Consider the following 16,612-nt stretch of genomic DNA (forward strand, 5'->3'; position numbering starts at 1 on the left):
GTCTAAAGCGATTTCGTCCTTAATCCACCTAATCATTCAGCACCACTCCTGACAATTACGTCCAGACATTTTTATCAGTATAAAGTAATCATGATAACTCATGAAGCCAACTCAACACCAATGCTTACACTTTGAACCTGTATACTACAGTTCAGCAAGCTCCAGCATTGTTTACCAAGCAGCCAAACTCTTTTGAACCCTCTGAACAAGATCTCAGACAAGTATGACACTACTTTTTTAACCACAGAGTATTAAAAGACCTGAGACAACTTGACAGAAGATAATGGCTAGGTACGTTTTGCGCTTAATTATGAGTGTGTGTATGAGTGAGGAACACAGTACATCCTGTCTTTCTACGTCTTCCGGCTGCAGACTGAAAGCACCAGACAGACATGCTCTCACAAACACTTATACACACACACATATGTTAAAGGAGGTTGAGTAACTACACAGTCTGTGACCTTCCCTCGGCAAGCAGTAGAGAAAGAGGAAGTTTCTTCACCCCACCCAGAGAGAGAGAGTGAGTGAGAGAGAGAGAGAGAGAGAGAGAGAGAGAGAGAGAGAGAGAGAGAGACTGCCAGACTACTTTTCACAGATGAGGAACAGTAAGATCTGTAAATAACTCAGCAAAAACCAAACAGCTCTGTCACAATCACACAGAATATGCTGCCCAGACAAAAACGCTCAAACATACAAACTGCTGTCTAAATCAATTGCATTAGGAATCCTCAGGGCAAATACGTTTGTATTGCAAGGTTGCAATAGCACAATTTAACAGCTGAAAATTATGCTTCGCCATCTTAGGAGTAAATTACATTTTGCAATATATCACAATGTAAAATATTTCTCCACTAAAGCGCCACCAATCACAGGGTTTTTGTTGCTTGATAGCAAAGTGGGGGCTCGTCCGGTTATAAATAAAATTTTACAATTTGTTCATTCATTCATTTTCTTTTAGGCTAAGTCATTTTTTTAATCAGGGGTCGCCAGAGTGGAACATGCAAACTCCACACAGAAATGCCTACTGACCCAGCCCGGGTTCGAACCAGCAACCTTCTTGATGTGAGGTGACTGTGCTACCCACTGCGCCACCTTTTGCAATATATCACAATGTAAAACATTTTACCACCAAAACTCCACTAAAGCACCACCAATCACACATTCATGGATTTTTGTTGCTCGATAGAAAAATGGGGGCTCGTCCGGGATTAAATTACATTTTGCATTATATCACAATGTAAAATATAAATATCTCAACAAAATCTCCTTATTTTTTCTGTTTAAATAAACTGATCCTGAAGATTAAAAATGAAGAATAATCACTACCATTGAATTTGTATAGCACAGTGACATTTGAAATAGGGTTGGGCGATGTTGCAAAAAAAAAAAATGATCACAATATCGTGTTTCATATTATTCGATATTGATAATTAGAATATTTATTGACAAGACATTTAGCAATATTAGGATTTTTTATATTTAACCACTTAATTTTCATTTACCAACATTACTAAGGCAAATAGTTTAAATAGTCAAAAACAGAAATATTTAAACAAAATATCATATTTTTATAATAAAATCAACATACGTGTTGAAGAGACTCTTAAACCCAACAGCCACATTTTAATAAAACTATAGCGCTTTATACCGAAACTACATACCGATATAGACAATGGTGTTCGGTCAATAAATATCCATAACGGTTTTATCACCAAGCCCTAATTTGGAATCGAGCTTGCGTAGCTTCGAGCATTCAAATAGAGTACATTACAGGCCTCAGTCTTACTCTACAAACATCCAAGTCGCAAATGAAATTGTGTGGAAGCCATTATGAAGTCATCAATATCAAATCTCTGACTCTTCCTGGCAAAGGAGTGACCAGGCGGTCGGGCGCATGTAAAAATACACCAAATCTCCCTCTCTCTAGATGGATATACAGATATATTCCACTTCCGATTCCAGACGGTTTGAGAGTGTTCCCTCTTGTGTGTGGTGAGAGGCAGAAAAGCTCTTGAGAGGAATAAAAGCCTGCTGTGGGGGGTCTGATAATGTGATAATGCAGAGAGCTCCGGGACATTTTGGTCTCACTCGAGACCGAGGGAAACAGCTCGATGTTAACGAGGCAGCGTCATTCACTGTAAGGACCCATTCAATCGGCCAAGCACTTATGACACACAACGTCAACGCGAAAACAGACAGAAAACGGGAAAAGTGCGCAAACACACCGAAGACTTCAGTTTGCTCTATTCATACAAGGAAAAGTAACTGGGTGAGAGCTGGATGGTGGGGGAAGGTGATGGAGGGCTGATCACAGAGAGATGGGAGGGAGGAGATGTTGGTGAATGCACCTCTTTGTTGGTTCATATTCCGTTTCCACCACAATACTCCAATCCCTGCATCATCAGCTCCATTCAGGGGAAACAGTTCATGCAAATGACCAGGCCTGCCATTCACTGAGTGTTTGTGTGTGTATTGGAGCAGGAGGGGCACACTACTAAAAAACTTTTCCTCTAATCCTCTGCCTCACAAACAGGACCCTGTCTGCTATAAGAGTCAAGCATTCAAGCCCCAGGGGTAAGAAGAGCCACCACACATGCGAGTAACCCGAGACCAAGACAACCCAAAGCAGATAAACATAAAACAATCAGCCTGAGACTGCTTAATCGCATTGTTCCTGCCAAAAACATCCAGAAATGAACTTTGTGTTGCAAAGCAGCAAACTTGAGAACGTTACCCCCCCCCCCCCCCCCACCCTTCAGCAGCCTTGTGATTACACCCTCAATGGCTCAGTCATTAAAAACACATCCACTGTCAAGTACCTGTGATAGCTAAACGACCCATTTCTGAATTACCATAACATGACGCCGTTGCTGTGGGACATGTGGAAGTCATGCTGGGCTCGAGAGAGACAGATGGAGGAACGAAATGATAAAAACAAGCACTAGACAGACCGAGAGAGAAAGATGAAGACTACAAGCGCCCTGGCCTTTAATGGCTCTAAATGATTGTTTGTTTACACATGCAGCACTGTATCTACTGTAAAGGCCAAAGGGACAGAGGTCACGGCACTGAGGGTTAGTCTTTGGTCAATTATATGCAGTATGCAAACATGCTTTCTGTGATTTCTATTTTTTTTTCTTGGTCAAACTAAATATTTCATTGCAATACACTTAGGCCACTGTGACTGCCACTGTATCCCGATGTCTGACGGCAGAATCCACATCTCACCACCCCCTCCCACCTCCTGGATATCGGGTTGTAACATTTGGACTGGGAAACCAATATCATGATAGTCTCTGGAGCCTGAAGACTGGGTCACCAAAGAACTGACACTCCTGGCTCATTTCCAAGCACTCATCTAAGGAGGGAAGCTGACACTGCTTGGAATATGCCAACGCAAAACCTTAGACATACAAATTTCACCCTGGTGGTGTGGCTTAGTGGTTAAAAGATCTTGTCTGCCAACGGTGAGATTGTTGGTTTGAATACTGGCAGAGGTGATTCAGGAACATTGCAATAGCACTTAACCTCAGGTTGTGCCGAGGGGACTGTCCCTATAAGAAGTGCACTGTACGTCTGCCAAAGAACTACTTACTGTCGAGACTGAAGTTTGTGTCACCAAAGTACTGACACTCCTGGCTGCTTTCCAAGCATTCATCTGATGGCGAATGAATATATGGCAAGCCATTTTCACAATATCTATTTTTTTACTACTAGTGAGTAATCTAAAAGTCACCGCATAGAATATGGTTAAATTTCACTGAAAGCCAGTCCTTAAAGTTTCAATTGCTTCCTTATTTGATGCGATGACTAGTCAGAATAGCTGCATGGTTTTGTGTAATATACAACCCTACAAGTAAGATTAAGAATGTTTAGTAATAACTTGAACACCAGTTCCTGATATGACTAGAATACGATCCAATTTGTTCTGAAAACTGACACACATATGAGCCCAATGACTTCTAGTAAAGCAAAATGAATAACAATACATGATGAACAGCATTTAAAAGTGTCAGTAACGAATGGAAAACATAGTTTAGAAATGAAGTGAATAGTGCACAGATGCAAAAAATAATAGCTATAACCAATTTGAGTAGCAGCATAGAATTAAGCACAATCACACACTTCAAAATGAACGAGGGGGTTTTCTTAGTGTCAAATTTTTTTTGTAATTTTTTTTTGTAATAAGAGTTTACACCATTTTAAAGCTTCTTCATGGAACCACCAATTCCAATAACATCTATTAAGTGAAATTAATTACTTAATACAGTAAATTAATTAAATAGGGAGAGGTATCTAATGAAAAGTTATTCATATAACTGGAAAAGATGGTAGTCACTACTGGCTTACTTTAAAAAGTTAAAGTAAAACTGCTTGTCATGGACCTCTGACACTTGCAGGAGACCCCCCCCCCCCCCCCCCCCCCCCAAAAAAAAAAAATGTTACACTTCTAGAAGAGAGGATGTAGCGTAAAACGCAACAAATCGACTCACCTGTGATGCTTTCCGCTTGTATTTATTGGAGAAATCAAATTTCTCCTTAATGTCATCCAGGAGCTGCTCCAGACGCGCTTTCTCCTCTTTCCCCGTGTAATCCGGACTCAGGAGCACATACGCCCTCCAGTTGGCCGAGTCAAAGCCCCAATGGCAAGTCCTGTTCTCCAGCGATTTGTGACTGTGCACCACGAATTTATGGGTCGGGTACATGAGCCTGCAGTCCATGCATTGGATGCAGGGCGCGTTGGGACTTGTGTAGAGCTCCGGGACCAGCAGACCCTTACACTTCCCGAAGCACTCGTGGTAGATCTTGAAGCTCTTCTCGGTGAGTTCCAGCTCAATAGAGCCGTACAGCTCCTTCTTGGAGTGCGGCGGGTACGTGCCCCCATAGATGAGCGCGTTGCATAGCCGCTCCGCGTCCGTCTTGGTGATGAGCCCGCAGGACGGCGCGGCAAACGGCAGGATGCCCATCACCTTCAGGATCTCCAGCTGGTCGGCGGTGCAGCGCGAGCAGTAGATGTGCAGGTCGTCGCACACAGAGTTGATCTGCTGGAGCGAGAAATCCCGCAGCACCGTGTTGAGGATCTGCGGCAGGCACAGGCGCTTCTCGCCGCCCACCACGAAGCACGAGATGGTCTCACCCTCCAGGACCGTCTCGCACCTCTCGGTTGAGCGGTCGGACGGGATGAAGAGCGGCCCGGGCATCACCGGAGGAGGCTGCATCGGGGGGAGGTGCAGCACGGGCTCCGGGATGTCTTTACCGTCCTTCTTGAAGAGCAAATCGTGTTGCCACCTGGCCGAGAACGCGGCCGGTCCTCCGAGGGAGATCATGGAGCTCAGGTGAAACTGTTTGAGAGTTTGTTGCAGTCCCGGGTGAGGCTGGAAACTCTGTCGCGCTACTGTTTCCATGTTTCGCGCAGCGCGTTGTCGTTGAAACCAAGTGTCGGGCAAGAAATGCGACTCAAAGGTCCTGGTTCTGCGTCTCTAAATCCAAGTCCGTGAAAACAAGCACAAGAAGGCCCACAGGGCTTCATCAAATCCCCGCTCAGACGAAGGTTTCCACCGGCGCGTCTTCTTCCCCTGCAGCGGGCTCTCTTCTGTCCATATCCACAGACAGAAAACTCAAGTGTAACACGAGCAAAAGCGCGCAAGTTGCAGCAGAACTATCCCACGGAAAGGCCGAACTTGTCCCACGTCAATTTCACGAGTCAAATACACAATCCGCAAACTTTAAATCCGTGTTTTTGCCTGCGAGTAGAGATCGCTGCAGCCGGACACGGCGCGTCGCCTCCGCTCCTCTGCCCCTGCAGTTCAGTATGAGTGAGTCAGTGAGCAGCAGAGTCTCTCTCTCTCTCTCTCTCTCTCTCTCTCTCTCTCTCTCTCTCTCTCTCTCTCTCTCTCTCTCTCTCTCTCTCTCTCTCTCTCTCAGTGTTTGTGTGTGTCTGGCTCAGTCATTGAATCCTAGCCAAGAATGTGACTGACTCCGCAGACTGTGGCTCTTCCAAGAACCATCCTTCACTCCCCACTGCTGTAGAGAGACGGTCACTGTACTTAACACAGTTTTTTTTTACACTTTTAAACAATTTACTGTTAAAGTATTGTCTTATTTTTGGATAGTAATTCATCAACTTTATTTTTTTATTTGTGGATTAAATATTTATTACTTTTTAATTATAGCACTGCAACTATTTATACACTGCTATTAATTATTTCTTAAATTTATTGAACAAAGCTTTGTTTAATGATTGTGATATTTTACTCAAACCAAATAATCTTAAAATAGATTATACAGAAAAAAGGGGAACGAATAAAGAATACAAGAAAGAAAGAAAGAAAACGTTTCTGCATTGCTATTGTATTACATTTATCAAATATATTGAAAGTGTTTATAACAGTGTTATAACATATGTAATAACCATGTTATAAAATTTGACATTAATTGCTCTGAATAGGTTACTAAGTTTCATTTGTCACTTTTAACTTGAATAATAAAAGTAAAATAACACATGAATAATAATTAGAATAGTTACATAATTATAAAAATAATTGATTAAGTTAATCATATAATACATAATTGTATATGAAAATAATACAAAAATATATAATTTCTCCATATGCGTTTATCTTTGTTTCCACTCATTTTACTTAAACATTCATTTCTGTTATTTCAATTACAACTATTTCTTTCTTTATTAATTAAAGTCAAAATGTTCAGAAAAGCCACTTATCACTGCAGGTTGTTATTACTCATAAAAAATAATCACGGCTGCAATTACACTTCAGATGGTTGGTAGAAGTGTACATTAGTAGACTGTAAATGAAATCTCAGAAAGGAGGAAATAAGAGCGTTTTGCAGGCAGGCAGGGCAGTATATGTTGAATCAGTGGGTTGATGGGTGGAGTCTGAAACTAACAGACGCCCTAATTTAGACTGGCTGCGGTCTGAGTTTGTAAGTTTTGGTTTTCCTGAGCCTTCTAGACTCAAACTGAGTACAGCAGACTGAACTGGGAAAGTCCTGGAGCTTCATGACTAATAAACACACACATGGCCTATTTCACAACATTTGCATGATATGACAAAACAGCTGTAATGTTTTGCCAATAATATCATTAGGTCAATCACAGCTATTATACAAGCTAATATGGATGACACCATCATTCTTTTCATAAATATCAAGTATTCACTTTTAAATTAGTACAGCAATTTTCAGTGATGGCTTTACGCCATACAGACATCCAGCACTGCCTTTCTGTGACCTATATATTCGTCTCTTAAAGTTTGAAACAGTGAATGCACGACTGTTATGTCTGCCTGTAGATGGTTATGGGACTTATTTCATGCACATTTCCTTTGACACTACAGTGCTGTTCATATGCCAGCGATTTATTATTAATTCTCTTTAGATTGAGTCCAACAGTAAACAGGAGATCAATGTAATCTGTTGCAGTAGTGCCCTCTAGCCCTGCTGGTGCGTTACTGCAGGTGGATTACAGTGGGACAAATGGCCTTGATGCATTGCATCAGTTCACCAAACTCGAACAAACTTCAAAAAAGACTGATTGACACACATGCAGGTAGAATTATAAGTGTTTTGAAATCTGTTTATGTCAATTATTGTCATATTCCTTCATTGAATGGGTGTGGTTTTGCCACGTCCCACACACTGCTCAGCAACTACATTGAGCCAAAAAAGTAGGTAAATAAGATAAAATTTAAAAAGATTTTTAAATATTCGTATTGTCTTTAACAAGTTATTTGATTAATTAAGTCATTTTAATAACTTTTATTTTGTTCATATTATTAATCATTTTGCACATGTCCTTGAAATTGCTGTCCACCCTGTCATGATGTGGTAAATGCCCCTTTAAGAAAGCCTCCGATGTACTCATTGGCATACCCATTCTGCCTTTCTTCAGAGGATGTTAAGACATCTGCTGTGCACACAGTAACTATCTACACTTATGTTTCTTATTTTTCCTCATATTGTGTTTAAAACGGAATGTTGTTAAGCTTAACATCCTGTCATAGTGAAATATTAATTAATATTAAAAAAATCAGAAAAAAAAATATATACATTTTAAACTGTGTACAAAGAGCTTAACCACTGTGCCAGCTGCAGGTATAACATGTGTTGAATAAATACTATCTTTAGCCAAAAATGTCCTCCCTGTCATTTTCCACCCTGTCACAAATCCTTCCTTGACAGGTTGGACGTATACATTGTTATTGACACTATTTATTTACTTATTTTTATTGTCAGTTAGTTAATGTTTTATGTTACAACACTTATACACACATACTACACCAGTAGATGCAATACATGAGTGGACAAAACAAACCTTTTAGCAATATCTGTCTCAGTCTATATAAAGGATATCCTTTTAAAGTCCATATAATGGAGCTCATTGACAGTTTGAAATAAAAATACACGCCAGTGTCCACCCTGTCATCTTGTTTTCCACTGTCATGTTCAACTTTTATGAAAATAAACACATTATAACCTCAGCAAAAGATCTTGTGTGATTTATTAATTAACTAACAAAGGCCAGTTAATCCTGTTTAAAAGTTTGACAAAATGTATTAGTTCTTGGGTTTTATTTTGAAAAGAATTTGCAACAATTGCATATTTTATTGGGAAATAATTGTTTTGTCCATTATTTCATTATTATAAATAGACTTTTTTCCTAATCTAAAAAGTTGGGTTGGTTAAGCGACACATTACCTTTCTAAAAAATATACATTTTATAATCACAATGCAATGGAAATGTACTTAGGGCTTACTCACACTATGTACAGTTGCCTTGAACTGGGCCGAAGCACGGTTGCCCCCTTTCCAGTATGGAAGGCCGTTGGGGCCAAAACACATGCAACAAGTGCGTAGTGCAACAAGTGCGCAGTGACACGCAGCTAAATATTTCGCCAAACAGATCAGCCACTTTTGACACTCATAAACAATCATAAAGTCCATGTGCTGCAGTAATTAGGAGGTTTGCTGAAGGTGCAGCTGTCATGCAGTGAGGGGTTTGCGTCTAATAATCTACAACAGTTTGCGTTCACTGAACAGTAAGAATGATTTATCCATATGAAACAGTCCCTATGAAGTCACGTCTCGTCTTCAGTTTCGGGCTCAGGTGCGCTTTGCACTCACACTTCAAGTGTACCCCGACAAAACCCAAGTAAATCGCGCTCTGGCACACCTCTTCCAACCGGGCCAGGGCCGGTGTTCTGACGATCTGTATTACCTCCTCAGAATGAGAACCGGTAACTCAATCTGTCATATTTGAGCTAAAAAAATCTTGTCAGCTTCAAATATCTATCAGAATGAACTACCTACTTAAAGAAGGGTGTAAAAACAGGGGTAGCCAATTTTTTCACCTTCAAATGTCAATTGGAACGAACTACCACTCTAATAAACAAATTAAATATAAAACTAATGAAATAAAAACTAAAAATTAAGGCAGTAGTTTACCCTGATAGACATTTGAAGAACCGCGCCTGAACCCGATTCAGAGCGAGAGGGGTCCGGATGCAGACTTGGTGCAGTGCAATCTGAGCTGCATCCAATGCTTTTTAATGGGCTCACCTAACCCCACCCCTAACCCTACCCATCACAGTGACGTCACACGCTCCATTTGAGTGCATTGTGTCTGACATTGCAACGCTGAGTGATGCAATCTCAGCTTGCATTATAAAGGCTGCATCCAGATACTATTGTTAAGAGCACTCACACTTCACAAACGATCTGGAAAACGGGCCTGGGCACGGTTCGGATAGCATAGTGTGAGCATGCCCTTATACTACTTTGAATTTGTTCATGATAGGGTTGACAATTTGAAGTTTGTTTACTGTTTCTCTGCTTGTAGTTTATTTATAAAAAGTGCAGGAGCTTGACCAACATTAATTTCTTACAGCCTAAGGTCTAATTAATACAACAATTATGTGGTTAAATAAAAAAATTTAACTTTTTTTTTAATTCTGATGTCTCAAATGTACTTTATACAGTGATATTGACCCGTAACACACTTATATCAGACCTAAATGTAAAAACTGTACATCTAATATAAACGGTATACTGTAAATCACTTTTATTTGCATTGACTATGAGCTAAATGTGTTACCAGCTCTTAGTTTTCTGTAACATGGCATTGCAGTTTGGTGATAATGTGATGAGAGAAGGGAATTCTCTTTAACTGTGCATTAGATTCCTTCTTGCAAAAGTTTTAGTTGGATTTGCGTCATGGAGTTTTGGAAAAGCCCCGCCAGTTTGACCAAAATATGATCATTAAGTCTCTGCTGTCTCTCACATTTGTGCACATATATGGAAGTGTATTCAAATGGCTGGTGTGAACACAAACTGCTGACCAGAAGTCTTTTTGGAATTATTTGAAATATTTTGGTTTCATTACTCGTCTATCATAAAGGAAGTTCAATTAAAGATGAATTAAAATAGACAAACTTTCTTTTTGTAGATTAGAAATTTACATTTTTCTGTCCTTGAATTAAGTTCCTTTGTTGGCTTTTAGCACAAAACAGACTGGTTAGTGTCAGACCAAGCTTTGTTTAGACAGCTGAAAATAGCATATGAATAATACCAATAAAAATAAAACACCATTTCGTGACTATAACAACAGCTTTGCAAGAGCCAGAGCCCTAAAATGCAAAAGCATTCAGATTGGTTGTCTTTAGTGTAGGCGTTATGACATGTCTGCAGTAATTACGATCCACAAGAGTCAATTACCCATTTAAATTTATGCAGTGGCAATTTATACGGCAGACACATTACGAGTGCTTGCTTTCGTAGTGTAGGAATTGGTGAATCAGTGACTTGCTAATTCATTTATTTAATCTATTTAAAGTCAGTTCTCTGACAAAAAATGAACAAAGAGGTGTGAAAAATAATATTTGATCTGGTTGCCATTAAAAGGTTATGAACCGTACCGAGCACGCATTTGGAGAGATTTATTTGTTGACAGCCAGTTTTCTCTGGCCAAGCTACACCACCACCACCTTCTAAACAAAAAAAGGATCAACATATATCTGGTAGGTTCAGATAAGAAGAAATGGAAGATAAGTGCTGCAGCAATGCCATTTATTCAGCAGAATTGTATGCAGTTATATGCTGATGTTTTGTAAACACTTGGATTAGTGGTGGGCATTAAGTCTCTCCTTCTCAGCATTGCCAGTGCAACCTGTGCCAGCTGTCTGACAAGTCAAAGCCGTCACAGCCGTGACCTTTTTGAGAAAGGGCAGACCTGCGGCTTAATCATTCTGGTGCGAGGCCGTGCCCACATCTCTCCCTGGAGGAGACACAACTCCTCCGGTTACATACTGGCAGATCGGTAGGGGTAGAGGTTTGGTAACAGATACTGGCTGAGAAGATCTCTGTCAGACTCATTTTGTGAACAGTGACTTAAAGGTGATGTCTAGAAATTGAAGAGGCTTCTTCCTAATTTGGCATGAATTTCAACCTTAGATATCAAACGGCATGTTGATTAAACAAAATAGAACTAATGTGACTTTGTAGTGCTTTTAAAACAGCGCACAATGCTGTGTTTGTTGATGTGGCTGGTGTAACATTTTAGGTAATGACACCAGCATGTTCATTCATTCATTTTCTTTTCGGCTCAGTCCCTTTGTTAAGGGATCCCTTTTGTCAGGGGTCACCACAGCAGAATGAACTGACAACTTATCCAGCATATATTCTAAGCAGCGGATGCCCTTCCAGCTGCAACCCATCACTAGGAAACATCCATACACACTCATTCACACACATACACTGCGGACAATTTAGCAAACCCAATTCACCTATAGCGCATGTCTTTGGACTGTGGGGGAAACCGAAGCGCCCAGAGGAGACCTAAATGAACACACACGAATAAAAAGGATGCAAGTAGTTCACAAAATGAACACTGCTATATTTGATCTTTGAATATATGATCATTTCTCCAGTTCAAATTAACTAGAAATCACATATTTTTATAAAAGATAATAAACTTCAATATATAAATCAATAAAAACATGCATTTAAAAAAGCTAGTGAGTAGCAACTGCAAAATATGATAGTTCCGTGCAATTAATATAGAACAATTGAATTTACACCAAGTTCATTAAAACATAAAAGCCAAAAAGGTTAATCATTTTGATTATTTAATTTTGAGTAATAAATTAATGAGCTTATCATTTTGTAGAATTCAGATGTTTTTAATTGAATTTAATTTATTTTTAACTTTTGACTTGAGGTGCAACTACTGGTTTAGTTGAGCAATGACAAAAGTCTGCAACTAGAAATGTTCAGGAAACCTGTTTGAAAACAGTTATTCATTTTGACAATTATTTTGGTAACAATGGTGATGCAATAATATAAACTTCCCTTTAAATAAATAGTTTATGCAAAAAAAATGTTTTTTAAATGCTTCAGTCAAATATATCCTGGATCCTTCAAAAGTGTAAACTAACAAATTACAAACACATTACTGTAATTGAGTAGCTTTTTTCAGGAATTGTAATTTATTAAGTAGTTTTAAAAATTTGTACTTTTACTTTACCTTAAGTACATTTTTAGTGCAGTATTGGTACTTTTACTCCACTACTTTCCTTCAACCTGCAGTCACTACTTTATTTTTTCTTGTCTATGGGGAATAGAAAACCAGTACTGTAATTCCTGTCCAACTAAATCACACATAGAAGGTAAATCGCATCATAATGAACTGCCACGAGACATGGGCGATTTATGTATGCAACAAACTGATTGAAAGCACTAAAAAAGTCCAAGAAGATGTCCAAAATCTTTACACGCAATGACCCAGAGACTGTTTAGATGGATATCACTGATGAGAAGATGACAGATGTTTACTGTATGATTTACGAAATGGCCCTAAACACCCTGCTGGCATAAGACATCAATATAATGTCAGATTGACGTTGAACCCCAACTTCATGAAGATGTAAAAGTTTGTTTGGAAATGAAAATCGGGTTGACATCAGAACCCAACGTCAGGCCGACATCAATGTCAAACCTAAAATCAACCAAATATCAACATCTAATGATGTTAGAGCTTGTGTGGAGATTACCACTATGACGTCTATCAGATGTTGGATTTTGGTTGCCATACCTGACGAATAAATGTCAGTATTTGATGTCAATATGACAATTGGTCACTTAGTTTAAGATGTTGGCTCGATGTTGGATTTTGGTCACTTTCTAACAAAACTTAAAATCAACCAAATATTAACGTATTTTACGTCGTTATTGGACATCAATATAATGTTATCCTTAGACTCTGGCTAGACATTAAATTTTGGTCAACTGACATCACATCCTAAATCTAACCTAATATTATTGTCTTATGACGTTGTGTGCCGGCTGGACAATACTAAATGCACGGCAGAATGTTACGTTAACACATGTCCATAAATGACATGTAAATGCATGAGCTTTTACAGCGCTACTCTTGAGTACTTTTGAAAGGGCTACTTTTACTCATACTTTGAGTAATATTTACAAAACATACCTTTACTCTACTTGCACTACATTTTTAGGCCAGTAGTTGTATTTTAACTTGAGTATGAATTGTCAGTACTCTTTCCACCACTGCCAATGTGCTTATTTAAATCTTAATTAGACGTCCAAATGAAACATCATCTCTGCACATTGGTCATTCTTAAACCTCTACATCGTCTTTCCAAATCTCCTCTCACCGTTTCACACGTCTTCTTCCACAGTGCATTGAGTGAGAGCTTGCTTTTGGAAGAACTCGAGTAGCGCCCGCTATTTTTACATTTTTCATCATTCATCAGGCAACCATGGCGACGGCGCACAACATTGCCTCACACCAGTCCTAATGACATAAGCGCTCTTTCCTGGATTCAGTCTCTCCGGCTCCATCCCTAAACAGACGTACTCAAAACTCATCTGCTATTGTACTCTCTCACTGTGTGGCTATGGAACCATCAGTGTCAGCATTAGGACCTTCTGGATTTCTCATCCGAAAGAGGGAGAAGGTTCCAAACCATGCATCAGCCTCTCCAAAGCTCAGAGCTAAAGCACCTCGTATGGATCACTTATTTCGGCCACCAGAACTTTGCTCGGTTTTTTTTCCCCACACAAGTTGCTTCATGATGGAATGACGTTGATGGTGTGCATGTGTGGGTTTCTTCCATCACGGCATGATCACCGGATAGCTATTCAGCGGCTATTTTTGGTGTAGCTCATTCCAATTATAGAGCTTGTGTATTTCTTTGCACTTAAAATCTCATTACAACCTATTTAAATTTGATGGACTAGTCATCCAGGACAAGACGTTTTATTTTTATAGAGAGAAGTTTCCAAGAGAAACTAAACAATTACATAAAAGTTAGTAATTGTTGATTTTGTGCAAACTTTTACATCTTCAACACACACAAATACACAAAACACACCTCAGAACTGTCAAACATTCATTCATTTATTTTCCTTTGACTTAGTCGCTTCATTCATCAGGGGTCGCCACAGCAGAACGAACCACCACCTATCCAGCATATGTTTTACGCAGCGGATGCCCTTCCAGCTGCAACCCAGTACTGGGAAACACCCATACACTCTCACATACGTTTATTCAGTTCACCTATAGCACATGTCTTTGGACTGTGGGAAAACTGAAGCACCCGGAGGAAACCCATGCAAACTCCACAAAGAAATGCCAAGTGACCCAACCGGGACTGCTTTCTGTGAACCAACAGTGCTAACCACTGAGATACTGTATCACCCAACTGTCAAACAACATATTGTCATTTATAGAATTTATTTAGGTGAAATTGACTATATACTCTCAGAAATAAAGAAAGGCTAGCTGTCACTGGGGTGGTACCTCTTCAAAAAGCTCAAATTTATACCAAAAAGGGCCATAATAAAACCTCAAGGGTACATATTGCTACCTAAAAAGTACAAAAGTGTTTCTCTTAAAATTTGTAGGTACTTCTGTTAGGTATTTCTGAGTGTACAATTCACACTGAGCAAATTTACCTGTTTCCCTCAGAAAGCAGTAGGTCAGGGGTGCCAAAACTCTGTCCTAGTGGGCCGGTGTGATGCAGAGTATAGCTTTAACCCATATTAGACACTAAACAGCTACTCAAGCTCTAATTAGCAAACTAGAAACTAGTGGCAGGTTGGCAACTAAACCCTGGACCTAAACTCTGCAGGACACCAGCCCTCCAGGACAAAGTTTGGACACCCTCCTGCTTTTGGATATGTTTCCATTCACTCTGGACTGATTTCACGAAACACACCTCTAAACTGTCAAACAATATATTGTTATTTATAATTGACTGTATGATTAAAAAAAAAGTTTTTTCAGACCTTAACCCTTGTCTGCTGTTGGGGATGTTTTCATCCACTCTGAGCTGATTTAAAGTCTCAATTTAGCCAAAACTTTCTCTGTGTTTCAGCAAGTGGAATGATTTTTGGTGAAAAATCTGATTTTGACACATAATTTGACAAAATGCTTTGACAATTTTCTAAAATTCATCATTACACTCTGAGCAAATTTCCCTCTTTCTCTCAGAAAGCAGTTGTTGGTGGATGTGGAGCATAGGTGGGTGCCAGATTTTTGTCACTTTGCTTTAGGTCAGGGGTGCTCAAACTCTGTCTTATAGTGGGCCGGTGCTATGCAGAGCATAGCTCAAACCCTAATTAGACACACCTAAACCAGCTACTCATGCTCTAACTAGCATACTAGAAATGTATTAACAGGTTGGTAACTAAACTCTGGACCTAAACTCTGCAGGACACCAGCCTTCCAGGAAAGAGTTTGGGCACTCTCCTGCTGTTGGGGATGTTTTCATCCACTCTGATTTTGAGTCTTAATTTGGCAAAACTTTCTCTGTGTTTCAGCAAATGGAATGATTTTTGGTGACAAATTTTATTTTGACGCATATTTTGGTCAATGCTTTGATAATTTTATAAAATTCATCAGTACACTCTGAGCAGATTTACCTCTTTAAAACAGGGAAACCACTAACAATCAAGACTACATGGCTGCAATGCAATGGCTGCGCCATTATAATGGATGTTAATGGGGCAAAAACAGCCACAAACATAATCAAAGGGTAGTAAATTTGAACAGTAAACAAGGGTTAAATATCGATGCCTGTCAAAACTCAACTAATTAGCAAATCCAGAGAACCAAAAATAACTGAAGCGGTCTATATAGTTGCGTGCGTGTGTGTGTGTATATAAAATAAAACTAGTAACAGAAGGTTTCGCTGACTTACTTGGTAGGCATGCACTAAATTCCAGGGGTTTCATTACCACGACGTAAAATGGGCGTGGCTTGGTCGGCGTTTGGGAAACGCCCCCTTAAAGAAAAAAAACAATACTGAGAGGTCACCGATCATGCGCAGTACATGTTCTTTTTTAGCGCGGTCATTTCAAACCGGATGATTATGGATAAAGAACCTACCGCGGTGGATAACGAAGGAAAAAAACAATCATACAGGTTATTTTTTTTTTGTTTTTATAATGTTATATTTGAAAGATTTCATTAGCAAAAACAGATGACCTCGTTTTACTCCGTTTTACTGTCTCTGGGCTTTTGTAACTTACTTCCATGGTAACGTAAACCAAGTAATAATGGTTGTGG

The 16,612-nt window shown here is 39.5% G+C and overlaps 1 protein-coding gene across 3 annotated transcripts in view; it reads right to left on the reverse strand.

The window, feature by feature from the left end:
* Positions 1-5,814, reverse strand: part of skia (v-ski avian sarcoma viral oncogene homolog a) — a 120,573-nt gene extending 114,759 nt beyond the window's left edge. For 2 of the 3 annotated variants that reach the window (XR_012383557.1, XM_073909098.1), the window contains exon 1: positions 4,494-5,814. Coding sequence is in view for 2 of the 3 variants with exons in the window: in XM_073909098.1 (XP_073765199.1) it covers positions 4,494-5,405 (912 nt within the window). In the remaining variant the exon portion in view is untranslated. The remainder of the gene's footprint in view (positions 1-4,493) is intronic. The other variant, NM_130935.3, reaches the window with a different exon arrangement.
* Between the last annotated feature and the right edge of the window lie 10,798 nt (positions 5,815-16,612).

This window comes from Danio rerio, chromosome 8, assembly GCF_049306965.1.
Source record: "Danio rerio strain Tuebingen ecotype United States chromosome 8, GRCz12tu, whole genome shotgun sequence".
Lineage (NCBI taxonomy): Eukaryota > Metazoa > Chordata > Actinopteri > Cypriniformes > Danionidae > Danio > Danio rerio.